We start from the raw sequence: 23,150 nt of genomic DNA, 5'->3' as shown, positions 1-23,150 counted from the left end.
AAACAAGTGCCGGCAAGAACACGAAAGGAAAGGAACTCTATTACACATTGGTGGCAATGTGATGCCACCTCCAAGAAAAATATGGAGATTTGTTAAAAATTAGACCCAAAGGAATAGTGCAATATCTTAGAGCACTTGCCTTGTAAGTATATGGTCATGAGCTCAAATCCCCGGAGTTCCACATGTTTCAAGTGTGATCGTGACAGCCCTGTAGTTGGAACCTGGAGTCTCTACTGTTTGGGATCTCCCAAACTGCAGTTTCCAGTGACTGCACCACTAGGTGTGTTAGAGTACCAGAAAAACAACCCCCAGCGGGAGCCACAACTAAAAGAAGTGCAAGTGTGATCCTTGGCGAGCATGGAAAAAGGAATTTTAATATATATTTAATTTATGTTTTATTAAAGCTGATATTAGGCCAGGAAATACTAACTAGCTCTTTTTGTCGCTTTTGATTGTTTAAAAGTGTCATAGGACCTCAGTGGACCTGGAAAGCACTAATAGTTTTATGTGGTCATGACTCAATGTCTGTGTTCAAGAAATCATGCCAAGGCTGGACCACGCTGGAGTTTTAAGTCTCTGAATGTGATTATAGTTCTTCCCCATTATTTCCTGCACAAGGAGGAATATCTATGCTTAGGATCTTTCACATCTGTCACAGTTTTGTTCCTGTCACAGGATATATGGTCTCAGTTGCATATCCACATAACCTCTCATACCCATCAAACTGGCTTTAAAAATTCGAATGGACGGATTAGATGTAGTGTATTTTCTTGCTTTGAGATATCTGATCATAATCAAAGTGCAATCAGCCTCCTGTGGGAATTAGATCTTGTCAAGAAGTAATGCATTTAGTTCTGTACCAAATTATGGTGAGGGGGGCTAGATATGGCCATAAAGGAAACATACATTGGTCAACCTCTGTTGTGTCATCATTTTGATACTCCGGTTTTTTGTCTAGTCACTGCATTTTCCGTTTACATAGTTATTTTTTTCTAGGTGTTTGGTGCTTGCTGTTTTAAGTTAGGAGCTAACATTTAAAGGTCTAGTATTCCTCAAGACCCAGATTATTCATATTTATGTAATTTTACATAATCTGTGATACTACAAGTAGATGATACTGCTTGCCTATGGTGATGTAGTTGTCATCACAAATTAAATTTCCAGAACACACCCTGCATTTTCAGGGTGTTCTGTGGATATTATAGTGAGACTATGTGTCATAAGGCATTGCATAGAAAATGTTTTGTAGAATAACAACAGAAATCTGTCCAAATATCATATTCATTGGGGGGAAATATTAAAAAAGGTCTTTCCACCCTTTTTTGGGGCTGGGGGGAACACCCAGCAGTGCTAGTGGTTACTCTAGGTTATGCACTCAGGAATCATTCCTGGTTGTAATCAGGGGGCTGTGAAGGTGGGGACCATATAGGATGCCAAGAATCAAACCCAGGTCAGCTGCATGCAAGATAAGCTCCCTACCTGCTGTATTATCTCTCTGACCCCAGAAAAATCAAATCTCTGTAGTCTTTTTTTCGTAGGAAAAGGTGGAAACAAAATGAGCAAATTGTATTAAAGAATCGCAGAACAGCCAAACATTTTATTGACAATTTTGCTAATGTATCAGTTTTATTGACTTCACAGAAGCTCATTGTGAATTAATTAATATTATTCATTCATGGTTAGTGGATGTCCTAAAAAGCTAAGCTAGACTGTACCGATTTAATTTTTTAGTAGATGATTCTATTCTACAGCATCAAACTTGTAAGTTTATTTTTCCCTACTAATGAATGCATCATGTTTTCAAATTTCCTAATCAATTAGTTACACATCAGAAAATAAAGTAGCACTGCACTGTCCTCCCGTTGTTTATCAATTTTGCTCGAGCGGGCACCAGTAACATCTCCATTGTGAGACTGTTGTTACTCTTTTTGACATATCAAATATGTCACGGGTAGCTTGCCAGGCTTTGCTATGTGGGCTAAATACTCTCAGTAGCTTGCCGGGCTCTCCGAGAGGGGAAGAGGAATCAAACCTGGCTCGGCTGCATGTAAGGCAAATGCCCTACCTGCTATGCTATTGCTCTGGCCCAGAAAATAAAGTAACATATTAAAATTTCCCCTCACATCATTATGAGGCAGAACAGATCTAACTGCTTCAAGTGCATCTATTCTGTACTTTGAGCTTCAATTCTGTCAAATTATTGTGCCTACTCTCAGGTCCTTATGTTCTCTTGCTTCAAAACTCAGGATTTTCAACTATTCAGTATGTTTGTTGTAGTAAACATGAGAACCAGAGACAGCCCGAGGGTGGGGAGCAGTGAGATATCTTACAGGACTGGAGAACATGTTTATTTTGTGTGTGTGTATTGGAAACTTGGGAACCAGTCACCTCATGTTCGCTCCATTGAATCTGGGTGTGATGTTTATTTTTTCAAATAAGAGAGCATGGCAGGGCTTTAGAGCTGAAGATTTCTAATGGAGGGCAAAACATTAATATAAATAAACAAAAATTAAATGTTTTATAAAGATTGGGTTGGCCAACAGTGTCAGGATTAACACGTTTAATTTCATTCAGTCCAATTCCTGCAGCTGAAATAGGATGATATAAGAGATAATGTGGGGAATCCCGAGAGTGTCCTTTCCTGGCCTGTTTGGCTGAAACTGTACCTCTAGTTCAATGAACTGACTTCTAATTTGGAGTCAGTGTTTCTTTATAGTCAAAATTCCTATCTCTGTATTTCACAGCCTTATCTGCCTGTCTTTGTCTCCTTCATCTTAATGTCTATCTTCTGAAGTTATCTCCATGAAATAAAAGAGCACCCAGACACTCCACTGAGTCCCTGCAATGATGCGGGTGGCATCTTATTCTCTTCTTAGTGACTTTTGCATTGCCTTTGGTGCCAGGTACCATGCTTGTCAGCCCTTCAGTTTCTCCTTCCTGGCCTACTGGACAAGCAGACATACTATGTGGTTTCTAAATAAATGAAAGAAGTCCAATTTCCCATATTGTGGCTGTTTCACCTCTTTATCCCAATTTCATTCTTACTGGGACTATATCACCTCGACTGTATCAAATATTAATGCTAACTCTAGTACAATATGTATAGCTAATGTTCAGTGAATGTTCAGTGAGTGTAAAACATGTCTATTTTGGATCCCCATCATGGAAGAGTCCCAATTTTTTCCACAGTGCATTTTAAAATTCCTGCTTGTTCCAATTCATCAGGGCATAGATTTTTCACGTGGAATTCCAAAGACATGGCATTTTCACACACAGCTGACCCTTGGCAACTCATAGGGTCTCCTGAGTCCTGTCAGGAATGATCCCTGAGTACAGGGCCAGGAGTAAGTCCTTAGCATTGTTAAATGTGGCCCCAAAACAAAACAAAACAAAACAAAACAAAAAAGGGAAATGTTTTAATGGAAGATTTTCCTTTCGGAAATTACCATTAATCTATTCCTGTGGCTATCCCTATTCCTGCTAACTCGTTTGGAGCACCATGTTTGTAATATGGGTTACAGATAAATATGAAGTTGGCAATATTTTCAAAATTGCTAATGTATTTGGTAGCCAAGTGAAGAGAGAGAGAATGCAATGATAAATCTTATATTAGAAGGAGGGATTAGAGGCAATAGAAGGAGTAGAGATAAAAGAAGGGAGTAGTTGCTTCTATGTGAGGAAGAAGGGAAAGTTTCCTGAAAGAAATGGCTCTGAGTGAGAATTCCCAGCTGTAGAATGACAGCAGTTTATGTCTTTTGGATGACTGTTAGGAGTAAAATAAAAAAAATTGTCCACAATGTACTTGATGTATAAAGCAGTGTCCAGTTACAAGGAATAAACTTCATAAAAGAAAGATTTCAAAAGCATTTGACTTTTCAATGTAGCCAGACTCTAAATGTACCTTGATATTCTGTGGTCTGTGTGATAGTCAAGATACGTAGCCGAGTCAAACCCTACTACATTAATAGATTTATATATGTGCACACAAGGCTAATATATTTTATGCTGCCAATTTTTATGGTTTCATAAATAGGGATATCACTAGCATTTTTTTAAATGAAGAACAGAGCTCATATATGCTGGTAGAAATTCAATGTATTTTATAGATCACTGCTACTCTTGATATAGCCCAAGGGATGTGACTTTTCATAAAAAACAAATGAATTTCTAGATTTGCCAGCTATTTCAAACAGACGTACTCTGCTAATCTAATGAAAATGTCTTAAGCCCAGATCCCAAATATCAATAGCTTTTAGTATTGCAAATTAGTTTGTCTATTGGGTAAATTGGCTTTGTGGTTCTTGATAAAAACTTGTGAGTAATTGTGCATGGATGTTTTATACTGAACTGCCCTGCCAGGGTGTGTTCCTCATGTTTTTTTTCCTTTACAGAGTTTTAAGTTGAATGTAGACAGTCACTGTGCTCTAAAGGAAGCAGTGGAGGAGGAAGGACACCAACTTCTTGAGCTTATTGCATCTCACAAAGCAGGTAAATCCTCCTGAAATATTGCGAGTCTTTATGTCTCCAGACTATTAAGAATGAAGAAGCATTGCTGTAAATTACTGCATATATTCACTTCCTTATGTATTATTAATATTTACATTATCAGATTGACCTTCAAGATTTATAAATGTTTCATATACTGCATACAATGCTGTGATACTTATAAGATGAAATACTGCCTCCAAATGGTCTGTTCATTTTATTTTGGCTTGCTGTGCGCCTGAGTTTCAATTGAAAGTACATTTCTGCAAACTTCACATTGACATGCTTTTTGATGTAGGTGCTCTGGAAATAACATTAAGATAATGAATGAGGACTGTGCATATAGTTAAAATGCATATGCATTAGAGTACTTATAGATATCATTACAGATATAAGGCAGGCAGTCTAGAGATATCTGATTATTTGCCTGCCAGTTCACATACATGCTAATTTTGCATGTATTTTGCTAGGCTTTCCTTTAGCAGAGTCTTGGCTTTAAACCAACTCTTACCCCAGTACGAATGTATTTATGAGTACAGATTAAACATGAAAATGATTTTGTCATTTGATTATACTTAGTCTAATAGTAAAAGTACATAAGAGGATGAATTATAATTTAGCCCTTGATTTGGAGCTTACACAGCTACATAAGAAAAGAGCAGTATTAATCGGACTTGCTAATGCTAAAGACTGCTGTCTTAATTTTAGCCATTTATAGTATTTCTCACTAAATTAACTTTCCCTATTTTCATACATCTTTTAAAGACACCACACCCTTATACATGGGCCCTATTATATGAAATATGAAATGATAGTGACAGCAGCTTTTGTACATCATAATTTTGTACCTCATGCCTGCTTTTGGCCCACACATGTAAATCAATGATTGCAAAGTCCATATGTGTGCAGTTACCATGGTTTGTGTTCTTATGTCTGATGTCAAGCCAAAAATTCCCCTTCTCTATTTTGAATGACAAATGCTAATAGAGCAGGTGATGGCAATCATCATGTAAAATATGTTTGTTGTTTGCAATTGCTCCCTAATTTGCTGTATAAAAAATAATAATGGGTAAAAATAAAGGCAACTCATACCTTGTGCTTTCCCCTCCTTTTGGAGAAGGACTGAAGGACATGCTGCGGATGATTGCAAGTCAATGGAAGGAGCTGCAGAGGCAAATCAAACGGCAACACAGCTGGATTCTCCGGGCTCTGGATACCATCAAAGCTGAGATTCTGGCTACTGATGTGTCTGTGGAGGATGAGGAAGGGACTGGAAGCCCCAAGGTAAGTGGCTTGAAGTTTGGCTTATTTCCTCTTATTTCTGTCTTCTTTTGAACTAAGCACCACTGAAGTTTTCTTTCCACCCTAAGGCTTTTTGTTTCTACTGTGTAAACTTTATATCTTTCCTCCCCCACCTCTCTCTCTATATATAACATATATGTGCATATATATGTATATGCATGTTTATAAATGAAATGAAATGAAATGACAGTTTAAAACAATATTTTAAAATCCCAGAACTTTCAAGTTTTCCCACAGAGATAGTTTCTGTGTGTGTGTATATGTGTGTGTGTGTGTGTGTGTGTGTGAGAGAGAGAGAGAGAGAGAGAGAGAGAGAGAGAGAGAGAGAAAGAGAGAGAAACATCAGGGTAAGAGGGTACAGTACTTTAGGGGTAAGAGAAAGGGGAACATAAAACGTTTAGTAAACAAAACATAAAGCATCTTTAACATGAATAATCAGAATGGTTTTAAATTGTTTTGTTGCAACTATAAATCACTATAATCAGTGCAATCACTCAGCTCTGACATCCATTAGCCGCTTGGTTACAGCAAATTAACAAAGAGGAGAGAAAGTGATTCATTATCTCATTCCTGTTAATGACTATCAGATGCATTGCCTAATTAGGGGATGGTCATTGTAGTGGGAAGAAGGTCATATGCTTTGCAACAAATCTTTTTGCTCTGAGTTTAAGTTCTCCATAATGGTGCATGCACTGGAATACAACAAGTACTTTAAAAATGAGTATTGACATATTTTGGTTATCTGTTTTAAATTGAAAAAATACCCCCTACAGCAAATACAATTAAACTTTAAATCAGACACCTTTCAATACATTGCACCACTGTTTTAAAGGTGTCTTTGAACTCTTGATGTGAAAAATTATTTTATTAATTTTGCATTTTCATGTAACCCCTCTTTTGTAATAGTTTTTTTTATCAAAGGGTAGAAAATTAATCACATAATAGTTACAGTATTGAAACATATTACAATATGGATAAAACAGATTTAAGAGATCATAGTTTCTATTCCTGGCATGAACAAAGTAATTAAATCATCATCAAGTCCCATTTACTTAACATGCATATGGATAGGTGTTGTGGTAAATGTATACAGATCAAGTTAAGCAGCCCCTTTGCTCTCTGGACCCAAAATTTTAAGTGAAAGCGGAGGAGAGCATTACCCTGCTCGGCAGTACTGAAACTATTCAGCTAGTGAGAAGCTCAGATGATTTAAAAAGCTTTGGAACCTCAAACAAGCACCTTTAACTTGTTGGAGACAGAGGATGAAATGATGAGCTCAGTCCCGCTGAAATAAAGTTCCACCGGGAAGGTCACACTTCAAGAGTTTCTGATGAGAGCTGGCATGGCACATGTTTTAGGCAGAGATGTGATGAAAGGATCAGAGTTGGGACTAACACCGTGGGACAGAGCGGGGAACAGAGCTTCTCAGGAAGCAATTTTAAGGAGCAGACCATAGGGAGAAGTTGATGACACTAGTGCCTGGTTATAACAGGGGTGATAATGCAAATGGACCCAACTAAAATCTCCATTGTGTTTGATTTATTGAACAAACTCTTTCTTTCTTTCTTTCTTTCTTTCTTTCTTTCTTTCTTTCTTTCTTTTTCTTTTTTTTTGCTATTGAGTGCTGGGAATTGATTGCATATGATACATGTACATGCTTTACCCGTATCATACATGTACCCTATCATTGAGCCGTATCCCCAGACCATGAGTAACTACTTTTTTTAATAAAAAAAGTTATCTTGTATTGGATGGATTCTATATGCCAGATGCCATTCTACAGTTCTGTGTTGTATTCTATTATTTAGTTCTCGCAAGAAACCTTTAGGTGGCCCTGTTGTAATTCCTAGTGGAGAAACCATAGGCACAAGGAAGTTAAGCAACTTGCTTAAGATCGCACAGGTACAGGTAGCAGAGCTTGGGAGCAACTTTAAGGAGCCCTTTGGCCTAGAGCTCATGTTCATAATATCCTGTCATAGTGGTTTCAACCACAGCACCATGACCTGGTATACAGATGTAAAAGGATTGAAAACTACTGCTTAGGGCTGAGCATGGGGATACATAAATCGCCCCTGGTGTTTGACTCATGCAGCTTGGGTACTGTAGGTAACACACTTAGATCTAATGATTTATAGAAAGTGACATATTGTGAAAGAAAAGTAAAGGGATCAATCAGACTAGGAGAAGTTATTTTCATCAAGGCATCAAGGAGGACTTCCTTGAGGAAGCAACAGTCTAACAACAGGCTAATAACAACAGAAAGGATGTATAAACATGGGAATCCTGATGGCCAGTTGTCAGAAAAAGGGCAAGGAATGGAAGGTAAATGTTTTATTATCTGCAACATAATCCCTGGTCCTGGCTCAAGGGTGGGCAGAATGAAGGAGTGAGGGCAAGCATGGGAAACTACTAAAGCAGAACAATAGCGAGCTGAAATCTAATGAAATATAATATAGCCTTTAGAAATCATGGTGTGGTGTGTGTGTGTGTGTGTGTGTGTGTGTGTGTGTATGTGTGTGCGTGCGCGTGCGCACGTGCACGCACGCGTGGGTGCATGCATGCGCTTGGGCAGTTTTGAGATCATGCCCAGTGATGCTCGGTATTACTCTTGGTTCAGTGATCATGGATTGTTCTTGGCAGTGCTCAGGAGGCTATGTGGTGCCAGGGATTAGCTGAGACCTCCTATATGCAAAGCATGTGCTCCAGCCTGTGGGCCTATCTTTCCAGCCCTAAAAGTAATTTTTTAAAAAATTTTTTATTAGTGAGACACTATGAGGTACAGTTGTAGACTTACAAATTTTGTGGTAGAATGGCCAAGATTAGTACCAGGAATTTTGCTCCATGGCTTGGAGGCCAGCCACACATGCTAGGGGGAAAGGCAGCTCAGATAGAGAATGGAGCACCAAATAAAGGGTGTTGGAAGGATACTCCCAGGATGGGAGAAGCATGCTGAAAGTAGACTATAGACCTAAAAGTAATGTTTTAAGAGATAATTTCACAGCACTGGAAGAGGTGTATAATACAAAATTATATTTTACCTGTTATTGAAAATTTTCTAATCCAAGCAATTGAGTAAATTACTTTAATCTAAAAAAGTGGAGTTCCAAAGAGAATTATTTTATCAGAAAAAATAAGAATATGTCTAAAATTCAAGAATTAGAAGGTGTTTCGCCCAGAGGTATAGTACGTAGAAGGTCTGGGTTCTATTCCCAGCACTACAAAAAAAATCCCTTTGAACATCTTTTATTGTGATCCCAAACTCCCTACCCTCTCCAAAAGTGATTTAAAAGGTAAAATAGGTGGCATTCATCTGAGGGGATTTAAGATTAAATTTAAATATCAGGAAGAAAAATAAATACATCTGGTGCCTAATGATTTGCGGTCCTCACTCATGCATAAACAAAACAATGATTCTTCATATTGGATCATACCCAAAGTAACCATTTCTTCCAGGAGTAACATTCATTTACAGAGAATCACCTGGGTGTTTTCCCCATTGGTAGAATTTCTATTCCAAAGTAGTACACATCACACACTGTGCACAGTGCAGGGCGTCTGAGAGCAGAGACAGGCATAGCAGAGCCTGCCAGATCCCAGGCTTGCAGCCTCCCAACCAGATCTCTTTCCCTTTTGGGGCTGAATTTTCTCTGGGAAAACAAACTCATTCACTGTTCAGGGGTAAAGGTGAAATCAATTTAAGACCCAGAAAATATATTTCTAAAGTTAAGCTTAGAAACCGATGGAGAAATCAAAATGATCGTTCTATTTGTTTAATGTCTATGGACTGCTTTCCCTAGTCCCTTGGGCAAACACAAAGAATAATAAGCGAAGCTCAGACTCTGAACTCAGACTGCTCTAGTCCAGCTCCCGGCACCCACTCCATGAAGCTCCACTGCATCCTTGGAAAAAATTAACCTTTCTTCACCTCAGATTCTTCATTTGTGAAATCTGCTGATAATACTCACCACAAAGGTTTAGGTTGCAGCTACATTTCTAAAGCACTTAGAATAGTGCCTGGCACGAAATAAATCCCAGATAAAAGCAAGAGTACAGGCCTCATATTCTAGAGGTGGAGGCAGTAAACAAATAGTTATAGTAGAATCTGAAAAATACTTCAATAGAGATGGGTACAAATACCTCTGAGTGCACAGAGGAAAATCTAATCCTCCTTGAGAGCACCTCAAATATTTACAGAGGAGTAGATGCTTAAAATGAAGGATCTTTGACTGGGTGAAAGTAGTAGGCAGAGAGAACTGCGCAGACAGAGAACTTATCCTGGACAGTGATTAGACCAGCCAGCCCCAATCTGCACCAAGGTCATGATTTGATACCAGAGTAAGCCTTAGTGATCAGTAATTTAAGCAGTTGGTCTATAGGTTTCAGATTGATGTTATCCAAGCCAAAGTCATCTCTCTCTATAGAATATATCTTATTTGTACTGTTTAAGCAGAACTTTTTTAAAAAAACTTTCCCTATTATATTAATAGAGCAAGCTTTTAAATAGGTTGCCCTGGAGTTCTCCAAAACTGAAAGCTGCATTGAACTTGTTATCTACCATGTCAGTCTTCTTTCCATGATATGACCTTGCACAGGTCAGGTACAAATGGTGCCATGAAATGCATCTCCAAGCACAGCAGTTATGATCATGTATTTCATCTTAAACCTAAAGAGGAACTAAAATTAAAACATAATAAAAAAATAACTCCAGAATTCATCTTAGGCTTACTTCAGAAGCTACTGGGAACTTGAGAAGCATAATAGAAAATCTAAGGAATATATCTAGGGGGTATTTTTCTTTTTTACCTTGTTTGAGAGACTGCAGAAAAGGACTTGGTCTTAGATATCTTGTAAAGAAGGAGGATAGGAGGAAATTCAAAGACTCTGGGAAACTTCTCCCCCAGGACTCCACAGCATACCTTATTTGTTGTATTTCATTTTTTAAAAAAGTGTTTTCCTAGGACTGTGAGATCTTTTAAACATGGAAATAGAGAACAAAATTTGCCACTTCTAGAAATAGAGCGTCAGCACTCACATCCAAGAATTGAAAATATGCTTATAATTATGTGTTTTATTTTAGGATAGATTGGTAAAAGTTTATCACCTTAAGCTAGGCTTTTGGTATGTTAATTTTTTATTGGAATAAAACTGAAGAGATTTTTTAAAGTGGATATTTGTTCTCTGTTAGAAGCTACATTTTATTTCTCCCCTCCCAAGGCAAAAATCCATAAATCTTGAAAAGTGGGACAGCAGATGTGATTCCATGGTGCAGCATATGCTTTGCCTGAGCGAGACCATGGATTAGATCCTGGCACTGAGAAAAAGAAAAATCCTGGGCCAGAGAGAGGGCTCAATGGGTTGAGCACACACTTTGCCTGTGAGAGTTCCGGGTTCTGTCGCTGGCTTTTCATGGTCCCTGAGCACAGAGCTAGAAGTGACCCCCTGAACACAGGGAAGCGAATCCCTCAAAAGCAAACAAATGAATGAATAAGGAGTCCCAAAGCAGCAGGATTCATTTTTGCATTTTGCTTGCTTTTCTACCAATAGAGCATGCCATCATTACAGATGTATTAGAATCAAGGCCAAGATTTCTCACGCAACACCACAAACTTTACATCTCAGAAGCACACAACAGCCATCCCCCTTGTCCTCCATAAAGAAATAAAGGAAATTTCAAGTCAGTATCTGATGATTTTAATGTGAATTCAGAGAATTTCCCAGCTATTAAAAGAATGGCCTAGCTAACTTCCAACCATCAGCTTTAATTCCTTAGTGAAAGGAGATAAAGGATTAACTATCTTGAACTCCAAGATTGCGCTTATTTTTTCTACCTGCTTTGAGGGTTTTAGATTGAGATGGTTATCCCTTTGGAAAATTATAGCAGACTACTAAGGTCATTGATGTTATCAATTAAACAATATAAAACTGAAGGAAATTTCTTTTGTTTTGGGGGTGTGGGTACTCCTGTCTGTTCTGGGGGAACACGTGGTGCCAGGGATGGGACTGGGGCTTTTGTTTCCCAGCATATGCTTGGCTTGGGGCTATTTCTTAACCCTGCTTATTCATACCAAGAGGTAACACTTTTAGAGGTGTTTTGAGAAGTACATGTGGGTGATCTGAGACTTGATGTCACAGACAGCCTGGCATGTCTTTCAATGTCAGGTGAGTTCATGACTAAGATTAATATGCATTTTTAAATTTGTTTACCAGATACTAATATTCTAATTCAGTATTTATGCTTATGAATTTGGAGTAACTTTCTTTAACTGAAAAGGGAAAAGAAGCTGATTTGAGGGACACATTTCTATATATATTTTTTGTGTTATATAGTTTTTACCTCGTGGATATAATACATCTGGAAATAATTATCCTAGGGAGAGATTGGATCCTGATTCTCCCAAAGCAGCATCTTTGCATTCTTTTCTTTTCTGGCCCCAAAGTTTATGTAATTATATCTTTTTTTAAAAAAACATAAACTCTGTGGAAATATCATTAAGGTCATAAATGGGAATTGCATTTAAATTTGCTTCCATATCCACTGACACACACTGGTATAAAGACCTACTTTAATACTTTGCTCTCTTCCTCACACACAAAGAAGCAAAGATATAAGTTGTCCAAAGGATCCAGAAGTGTTATAGTAAAATTAAATTGTGCCTAAGGCAGTAGAAATGGGCAAAGGCCTGGCCATTATTTATGGAGCGCTGACAGAGTACTCAGCCAGTGTGGGGCCAGACATGGAGAAGTCATGCTTTTCTGCTCAGTGGTCTTATCATGTCACTGTAAGCACACAGTGGAACATCTTGTCCAATGTAGATTGGCCTATCTTATATCTGGAATAATAGATCACCTAAGATTCAGATCATCTTAATTAGGATGCTGGCAGATTGAAATGGAAAGGGGTTCTTGATGCAAGCAAATGAGTTGTGAACACATTAGCAATTCCACTTCTTCCTTGCAGAATTCTTTCTAAAAGTCAATATATATATCCCATTTCTTGCCTGCCAAAACAATATAAATGTAACCCGGATGTGCAGTACTGAGGGAGTGTGTTCTTCTGCTGTGACTTCTTCAGTACTCCTTTTACTTTGTTATCAAAAGTGCAACTTTTCTTCAAACGTTTTTTTGAAAGACAAAACTGAGTTGTTTCCTTGAAGATCGGTTTTGGTTTCTAAATTTGTGATAGCATCAAATAAAAAGATAACTTTTCTAATCTCCTAGAGACACCTAAATTTGCATATTATCCGATGTATGGGTGGATCCGAGATGAGGAATTTTCTTTTTAAATGCCACTCTAACAAGGTGACTGAGAGAAAGTGATTGAGGGAATGGAAATACCTCTGAGGTCAAAGGACAGCTACAGTTAGCCCCTCATGGTCTCAATGGTATATTAGACTCTTATTTCCTCAACTGTTCTCCCTATACTTCCATGACCTGTGGCCTCTGGGATGGAAACTTCATTTAGCTCTACAACAAAGAGTGAAATTCTTTGGTGTCTATAATCAATACAGAAAAATGTCATTGATGGGCACTGGTAATTTTCCCTCAGTTTTATAAAAGAATTCCTGGTCTCTGAATCTTTAAAATGTCAAGATGTGTGGTATTTGACACAATATTGCAGCCTACAAAAAAGTGGCACTCTTCTATTAGCAAGACCCATGTTATAACTCTTCCTGGTCTATTATAAAGTCAATACACAGGCAACACCTGAGAGTGATTTTTTTGATGTGAAGTGACGGTGAATGTTTTATTCTAAGCTAAGAGCGTTTAAGTTCAAGAAGAAAATCAGGGCACTTAATTGTTTCTATAAATGCATTAGTAAGTCAGTTCTTAGAAAGTGAGAAATAGTTACCTCAGTGTGACCTACACTTTTTCCTAGAATCTGTTGTTTCTGGCGAGGGAGCCGGCTGAGTTGGGGAGAGGCCCAGGAGGGAGATGACTAACCTTGGCAACTATATCAATAATACCTCTGTTAGTACTCCTTGAACACAGCAGCTTTCAAATTTACATACTTCTGTACATCACACCCTGAACACTTTGAATACCTGTTGAACTGCACTCAAATCTGGCATAGCTCTCACATCCAATGATATCTGAAGCACCAAGATGTCCATAATCTTTTTCCTTCTCCTCAGAGGTCAGTAGAAATACAATCCTTTATGTAGTTCCTATGCCAATAGAGAAAACTATGTTTTCAATTTACACTGGTGCTTTTGCCATCAGTACTTCCAGGACATTCACAGACTTACCACCTGCAGCACCTAAATGAATATGAACGTTTCTCAGGAAATATTAACTAGATAGGAGATCCAATTAGACCTGAGGACAGGAATTGTCTCACTACAGCTTTCAAGCCTTTTTTTTTTTGCATTGTTGTGATCTGTTGCTTCTCATCTTTATACTTCTTCTGTGGAGAGCAGATTCCAGTGCTTGTTTGGCTTCCCGAAACCCCTTCTACTCTTGGGGTGGGTGAGCAAAGCTATATATCTCCCAATGGGAATGGAGAAATGGAAGTAAGGGAACCTGAAGTAAAAGATAAAGGAAAAAGGAGAAGAAACAGAGGAATGAGGTATAATAAAAGCTAAAGAGAGAACTCCATTTTACCTACTCATTTTTCATGATACTTTATCTTAGTTGTGCAAATATGGCACAATATATCTTACTGTCTTCTCATCCTTTTCATAGTTCTTTCCTATTTCTTTTGTTTCATGATTTTATTGTAAACAAAACAATCTTTTAAAGAGTCTATTTAAACTATTTTCTCCTAAATGACTTGTTGTTTATACTAAAAAGTAAAGCCATAGCTTTGTTATTTTTCAATTTTTTTGCAAATTCTGAGGATTGCACCCAGAGCATTTCACATGTGAAGCATGTACTCTATCACTGAGTCACCGAGCCATATTCCTTACCCTTTATTATTATTATTATTATTATTATTACTATTATTATTAATGTGCTTTCTTTAAAAGTTGTGTCTAGTTTGTTTATTGTTTTAATGAGTTTTTTTTAAATAGACTTGTTGAAAAAGTATCCCCTGAGTTGCTTCTTTGAAACATTCTAAAAAGCATCTAATGTGACTTAGCTGCTGACCAGCACACTGGATGATGAAATTTGTACTCTTTGCTCTAAAGCTTTCTAACAAGATTGAGATTGAACTTGAAAAGGTAAAGGTCGCTAAATTGACATAAATTCAAAGGGCAGAAGTGGATCATACCACTTTTTGAATCTCTAACAAAGTCTAACCTCTGACATATTATATTTGATGCACTATCTGTGTACATACACATCCTTCTAGTAAATGATGAATGAGGGTTAGCTAACAGAATCGACTTTGTAGTCTTCTAAACCTTAGTAGTATAAAGAGAGTCTGGGATCTCTGCTCTGTAATGTTATTAGGATTGCTTGAACAGAGCTACATTTTCTTAAAGCAGCAAGGTCAGATTTATTTCCATACTATTATTAACCTGAACCCTTTCCTGGCTGTCATTTGATACGTCTGTCATTAGATAAATAACAAATTCACTGTGTAGTTCTAATATGTAGACAAAGGGGCTTAGACAGCATCAGATTAGGGGAAGAAGGATCCTAAAGGAAGGAATTACTGGTATAAAAATGGAATGTCAGGAGGATGGGCCCAGGATTTGCAAGATAACCTGGATGGACTAGAGGGAGGATAATCCTTGTAATGCCCTGTTCTTCCCCACCCTCTGTCTGACTGGCCTACTTGCATTAAATACAGTGAAAAGTATTTATTCATCCCCTATGAAAATGATACATAAGAAAAGGGGGCCTGCCTTTCTCTGCAGTTTTTCATAGGAGACACCTCCCTTACTACCTTCTTTTCCTTCTTTTCTATTTATTAAATACAATCTGTTCTGAATTTAGCACTTGAGGAAAAGAACCTTAGCACACTGTAAAATTTCTGAGGGAGAATTTTGGTCTATTTTGTGAGACCAGAGAGAACTGAGTTACTGGACCCGCTTGAGCAAATCGATGAACAACGGGAAGACAGTGACAGTGACAGTTTAAAGTTCCCCCAACTCATATTTACCTAAACCTTCTGAAATGTATCCATCATTTGAGGGCTACACATTTTGGGTGATATGAAACTTTGGAAAACTCCTCTCTGTCTCAGTTCTTATTTCATTTCATTTTAGCCTCTCATACCCAATGCTTTTATGTCTTCCCTAGCTGAAACCAACCTAATAATCATATAATGCAGACTGTGTGAGGCTGGTGGTGAAGCCCACTCAGTAGCATCATGAATAGTAACTGTTGTAGGCTGATAACAGCTCGCTTAATATGTAAAAATTTTCCTTTTTACCCAACACCTTGGAGGTTCTGAAATGTCCTCAGTCTTTTGATTATTTAATTTGGTCACAAACACTTTCTCATTTTCATAAACTCTTCTAAGGATTACATCTTAAAAACATGGCAGCTTTCTGGGCTCTTTATTGAGAAAATTCTTGTGTCACGACAGATAAATTAGACTGATACAACTCAACAAAACAAAAAGTGTTTTTTAGAGAGTCAGTTAAATGGTATTGTTATTAATATTGTTGTATTTTAAAATTTAAATGAAATAATATAATTTCCTACTGAGTGAGAACTTTATAACTGTCACTGTTAGTTAATTAATAATTAAATATCCTTTATTTTGTTGAAGACTATAGTTCATTGTATAATTTGGGACAAAATGAATAGTGATATCACTGATAAAAATAAATTTTGAATTCTGAGTGTTTCTTCCTTTGTAATTATTCTTGTATTTTATTCATTTGTGAAGTAGTTTGTTAGTTGTAAATTCCTGCTTCAGATCTTTAACAAATAGCATCTTCCTTGGTTATCTTCAGATTCCTTAAGTCTCACTTATATACAAAAAGCTTAATGACTATTCTCTATTGGCTAAAACACACAAGAGAAACCAGGTAAAGGATTTTGAAGATAGAATCTCTTTGGAAATTCTGCATTTTAAGCAGACATTGTCTCACAATGGCTTCTTCCAATGAATGCCTTGAAATAGAGACTCTTGTGTTGTGTACTCCTAGGCAATCAATAGTTCTTTTGCCTCCCATAAATGGTAAAATTGGGTATTTGAAAGTATAGACACACTTCCCCTCATAAGAGAAAACTGGGTTGTGTATGTTGCATTAATGGCCTGATCATCAACCGCAACATTGATGTTCATTAATTTTAATTGGCAGGCATGTGGGCTGCCTAACCAATAGCTTTTTTCATTTTATCCCACCAAAATAACTTATTTAGTCAATTAATTCCTTTTTTTGCGGTACTGAGGATTGGAAATCAGGGTGTTACACAGGCAAGGCATGTACTCTTTCACTGAGCCCCATTCCCAGCCTTCAATATACCTATTTTGTACACTTAACTACCTTCTTTATACACTACATGGTTACGGTGGAGTGGGCCCTGTTTTCCAGCCCAGGCATTGAACCATAGTGAGTCCATCAACCAGGAAGGCTTCCCTTGCCTAGTGACTGATTTCTTGAGGCACTTTCAGTTGACACCCGTCTCTACCCAGAAAAATAGGAAGACAAGTCTATTCTCTGCAGGGCTCGAGGAAAGCTTCACTTTCTCATAGAGAGATAAACAAGTAGGAAAGTTCCCTTTCAAATTCTGGATGCTTTCAGAAGGACAGGAAATGAACTGCTATCGCCATTCTGTCATGTTTAATAGAGCTGAGGACAATGCTTATATGCCAAGGATGACAGAGGGCAAAGATGGATTCTTTGTATCATTGAAAAGCTGACTTAACCCACCCTGGAGCAATACTTCTGGCACTTGCAATATTTCCTCTCTTGTTTAGCCACCTATTAGTGGGGTCAGATTTTTTTTTGTTACTAGTGACACATGTATCTTAAGCAGAAAATTCACTGATTTGTTGAATGATATATAGATGGCTGAGTATTATACTATTAGAATCCCTTTCTACATGCTACATTTAAATTCTTTCTTTTACATTTTCTCCTACTGCTGAACTGCCTTTTAAACAAACAACAAACCAGATTCCTTCTCAATTAATCACTGTACAGAACCTGTGCCCACAGTCTCTGTTAAAATTACCCTTTTCAATGCTCATGCATAGTTTTCTGTTATCAAGTCAAATATTCTCTGGGCCTTGACTCCTGACTTGTGGTTTTTAATTAAAAAATTTTTTTCAGCCAATAACTAATTATCATCAAGTATTTCATTACTTATCATACTGATTATTTTCATGATTATTTGTATCAATTCACAACCAATTATTTGTTATTAGTCAATACTTTAAAAATACTAAACATTATTTACAGCTTCAACTTACAGAACAAACCAGAGAGGGGTTTCTAGGTTCACCCAGAGCTTGGGGACCGTGCTCCCAGCTTCCTGTCACCCATGTCTCCTCTGCTTGTCTTTGTCACTAAGGTTTTCCTTATCCACACAACATAGTTCTAAAACTGGCCCTCGCATTTCAGTGTCTCCTGCCTTTTTGCTGTTCACACTGTAATGGTTCTACTCAGAATGTTCCCGTGGTTTTTTCATTATCTGCCTATAAAGTTCTTTACAGTTTTGATCCTTTGGGTCTTCGTTGTGCTTGTTTGTTGGCTGCAGCCTGGTCTCCATGACTGTTAGACTTGTCCTGTGCACGTCTCTGCCTATCCTCACATCTTTGCCTGTCTTTGCCCTCTCAGTGCTTTTCACATTTTCCCAGTACTTAGCAAAGTGAAAGTGGCTGGCAGCTTTCCTAAAGGTCCTAGAGATTTTGAATCTCCATCATATTATTTCTTTGGACTTTTTTGGTTTTTGTTTTGTTTTGTTTTGGGATCATACGTGGCAGTGCTCAGGACATACTCCTGACTCTGTACTCAGGGGTCACTCTTGGTGGGGCTCGGGGACCATGTGGGGTACCAAGGATTGAACCTGGTTGACTGCATGCAAGGCAAGAGCCTTACCCATTGTACTACTTCTCTGGCCCCTCTCTTTAAAGTTTACATTAAAGATATTTCTCCAGGTGCATACTCTTTGAAGACAAGAAACTATTTTTTGTTCATTGCTTGGTAGAGAGTCATCTTCAGTGAATTCCTCTAAGACAATTCTGAACAAAAATGCTGTTAATGAACAAAATTTACAATGAAAATCAAACTCCTCAAATTATATGGTATTCTCTAGGCATTTTATTAGTCCTTTATGTACTTATACAAATTATATAAACTGAGCTATACTTTCTTAGATTAGTAGATTAAATTAACTTAATTGAGTAAATGTAATTGTTATGATGGAGACTAGACCAATTATTTAAAACTATGGTGAGGTATCTTTTTAAATCTTTTTAAAGGTTTTTGTAGCTTTGCATTTCATATTTTAAAAGAAATGTACACAATCAAATTAACCAAGTATGTTTATACTTGTAATTAATTTTTTTTTGATCAGGGGCTCCCAGCTAGTGCTCAGGAGGCCCTGGGGGTCCCACACATGATTCTCCAACAACAGGGGATGGGGGCAGTTCAGTGTAAAGGCCTGTGAATAATTGTGCTGCTTAGGGTCCTGTAGGTTCCTTGGATACTTGAATCACCACAGCAGTTCTGGGGGCCTCCTGGGCCACACCCAGAAGTGCTGCATGGGAGCATGTGGTTCTAGGAATTGAACACTTGTCACATGCAGCCTAGGTATGATCATATCTCCCACTACCCAAGAATCTACTTTCTTGGCACTTAGAACAGTGTTCTTTATGAGTTATCTCAGTGAGATCCTAGGCATGCTGTTGTGAATTAATGAGAAGTGTGGCAGCTGTACTAATACTGTAATTTTTAAACACTTAATTATCCTCATTTTAATTGAGATAACATTAGTTTATGTGACTATGTGTGCTGTAGGGCTATAATTTTATGCTGCTTCTAGGTATATGCTACCAAACTATCACTACCACCAAAGTGCTACTGTCCCTTCACTAGAGTCCAGTGGACCTCTCCCCTGTGACCCCCCTTATTTTCATTTAACTGGTAGTTATTGAGATCCTGTGAGGATGATCAAGTACATGATTTCAATAAAGTATACCTCTGTTTGTATTTATTTTCCTACTTCTTATAATTCTCACACCCACCAACTGGCCCCCTGGCGCCGTGTAATCCCATCAACGGCCAAGACTCAGAGACTATAAAACCCAGCTCCTGGAAGAGAACAGCGCAGAGTCTCCTGCCTCCGCGCCTGGCTGTCCTCGCCAGGGCCCCTTGGAGGGGAGTTGGTTGAGTTTCCCTCCCCGCCCCGACCAGGGCTCCGGCAGCCGAAGACCTCCAGAACCAGCCACCACCATGCTGAGACCACTCTCCGCACACATGAAGGTACTGGCAGAGGAACAAAGGCATGCGGGTCCCAGGGCTGAGATCTCCAAGCCTACTCGGATCCGGGCTGAGCATCCTCCACCCAGATCCTCCAAATTCCAGTAGGCGGGGGTCACACCCACCAACTGGCCCCCTGGCGCTGTGTAATCCCATCAACTGCCAAGACTCAGAGACTATAAAACCCAGCTCCCGGAAGCGACATCTTATTATCTCATTCCTACTTTGGACAAACTGGCAGGCTACCGAATGTAACCTGCCCACACGGCAGACTCTGGCAAACTCCCCGTGGTGTACCCAATATGCCAAATACCAGTAACAGTGATGGGTCTCATTCTCCTAACTCTGAAAGAGCCTTGAATATGGCACTTTTTAAAAAATCTCAGGGCTAGGACGAAGGAGATGTTACTGGGGCCTGCTCGAGGCAATCGATGAATAACAGTATGGTCGTGATTGTGATATAATTGTCGGGAGATTGTCGTTCTTTAGAAAAATGTCGAAGAATTCTACTTAGCTTAATGAAAAGTGGGTGAAAATAAGAATGAATCACTGTACAACTACTTAATTTTTTGTATTTGTTCTTTTTGGGCAATACCTGGCAGTGATCAGGGCTTACTCCTGATGCTGTGCTCAGGGATCAGTCCTGGCAGGACTCAGAGGGCATGGTGCCAGGGATAGAGCCCAGATTGGTACATTCAAGGCAAACACCCTACTTGCTTTATTATCTCTCCAGCCCCTCTTTTTTTCTTTTAAAAAAATCTTGTGTGTGTGTGTGTGTGTGTGTGTGTGTGTGTGTGTGTTTAAGGGAAGGTAAAGGGAGAAACCGCTCATGACTATGCTCAGGGGGCTACTCCTGGCTCTGAAATGAGTGATCATTCCCAGAAGTTTTCAGGGTACCATGTGGCATGGGGGATCAACTGAAGTCTTCTGCACTTGGAGCATGCACTCAGCCTGTTGAGCTAAACCTCTTGTCCAACTATTTAATTTCTACTATTTTATTTAAGTTACTGAGTATTTTGTAATCTTATTAAGAAATTAGACTTGATTATAAATAGCTGTCAGTTAATTTGATAAAGTTCATATTTTAAAGACCATAATGAGAATATATCACATAACAGAGCAGTGATGACATAGTAATTGGCATTCTTTGGAAGGGAAAATGCAAACAACATTATTAAGTTTTCAAGGCTAATATTGTCAGCTTCTTTTATAACTTGGGAAGCACTGACTTTGGATATAGAAATGATAGAGAAAAATACATCTATCCCAGTGTTAGATCCGTGAAATCTGTCCTTGTATCCATAAATCACAGGCAAATGAAAATCTTGTCCCCAGGGATCTTCTAGTCAGAGAATCCTTTCTCTTACACTTGTCAGGAAGGATAAGAACGTTACCCTCTTTCTTTCATGGGGCAGTTGAAGAGATTAGATAATGTGTGTGATTGTGTTCTCAGAGTGGGTTGTTGACTAAGTCATACATAGTTGTCATGAAAACCATAGATTTTCCAGATATTCCTAAGCTGCTATAGTTGTCTGCAGGAGTCTGACTCCCTCTTCTCATGCAGTGGGGGTGAAGGTGGGGGGAGCTGCAGAGACCAGGATGATGCCTTACAGTGAGGACCAGTGAGTGAGAATCAAAGGAGAATTACAGCATCCAGGGAGGATATAGGCATGGGGACCAGAAGTACAGTCCAAAGCAAGGGGCGGGTTAATTCTGGAGGCAGAACTAACTAGAGGCCAAGAGAATAGATGTGTAAAGGAAAACAGAAAATGGCACCTGGAACAAAGCCACTTTGAGACACCAATCCTCAGGTGCCGATATTTTACAATGGTGATCTTGGATGGTACCAGGGATGATGGTGTTAAAACCATTATGGTGACAGAAAATTGAATCCCAGCATTAACTATACCTCCCACACACCATCTCATCATTCCTAGGACTATTCTTTTTGTTTGTTTCCTTTGCTTTGGAGCCACGTCCAGCAATGCTCATGGATTATTTCTGTCTCTGCGCTCAGGAATTATTCCAGGCTGTGTTCCGGGTGACCATATGGGATGCTGAGGATCAAACCCAGGTGCAAGGCAAAACCCTATCTGCTGTGCTATTGCTCCAGCCCCTTCTGAGACTATTCTTGAGTGCAAAATTACTTGGTCTCTAGACCTCACAGTTCCAGTATGTGCAACGTCATGCTCTTGGACTCATATCATCCCCAAAGTTACCCAAATTTAAAATATTTATATTTTAAAATATAAATAACTGTGATTTACAAAGTTAGTTGATAGTTGGGGCTGGAGCAATAGCACAACGGGTAGGGCGTTTGCCTTGCAAGTGGCCGACCCAGGTTTGATTCCTCCTCCCTCTCGGAGAGCCCAGGAAGCTACCTAGAGTATCCTGGCCACACGACAGAACCTGGCAAGCTCCCGTGGTGTATTTGATATGCCAAATACAGTAACAAGTCTCACAATGGAGATGTTACTGGTGCCTGCTTGAGCAAATTGATAAACAATGGGAAGACAGTGCTCAAGTGCTACAGTGCTACAGTTGATAGTTGATTCACTGTGTTAAGTTTTTCCCACCAGTGTTCCCATACTTCATCACCCCCGCCACCCCCACCCCCACTCCTTCCTGCCACCGTGGCAGGAATATTACAAAGTTTGGTGGTTGCAGCTTAGATCCCATGTTTTCAGTGTTGAGTCTGTGTTTTGGATATATGGCTATACTGCTCTCCCACACCATCAGTATAACTGAAGCCCTGATTTCCCTTTCTCATGTAACTTCTCCCCTTGATTTCTTTTCTTCTCTCCTCCTCTCTAAGCTTTGGGTCAAAGGTATTCTAGGCATCCCCTCTTTACTACATTACTTAGTTAGTATTCTATATATGACAGATAGGTGAGATCATTTTGTGTTTTTCTTTATTCTTCTTGCTTACGTCTCTCATCATATTTTTCAGTTCCAATCAGGCTGCAGCAAATTGTATGATTTCATCATTCATTGCTGATGCACAGTATTCCACTGTATATATATCAACCTACACAA

At 38.7% G+C, this 23,150-nt stretch overlaps 1 protein-coding gene across 2 annotated transcripts in view; it reads left to right on the top strand.

The window, feature by feature from the left end:
* Positions 1-23,150, top strand: part of AKAP6 (A-kinase anchoring protein 6) — a 562,035-nt gene that overhangs the window by 309,629 nt on the left and 229,256 nt on the right. Inside the window, exons 6-7 of one of the 2 annotated variants that reach the window (XM_056134199.1) lie at positions 4,392-4,488; positions 5,603-5,769. In XM_056134199.1, coding sequence (XP_055990174.1) covers positions 4,392-4,488; positions 5,603-5,769 — 264 coding nt within the window. The remainder of the gene's footprint in view (positions 1-4,391; positions 4,489-5,602; positions 5,770-23,150) is intronic. The other variant, XM_056134200.1, reaches the window with a different exon arrangement.

The sequence above is a fragment of the Sorex fumeus genome, unplaced genomic scaffold (assembly GCF_029834395.1).
Source record: "Sorex fumeus unplaced genomic scaffold, SorFum_2.1 ptg000098l, whole genome shotgun sequence".
NCBI classification, from domain to species: Eukaryota; Metazoa; Chordata; class Mammalia; order Eulipotyphla; family Soricidae; genus Sorex; species Sorex fumeus.
The sequence above is the reverse complement of the archived record's forward strand: the minus strand, read 5'-3'. Positions and strand labels throughout refer to the sequence as shown.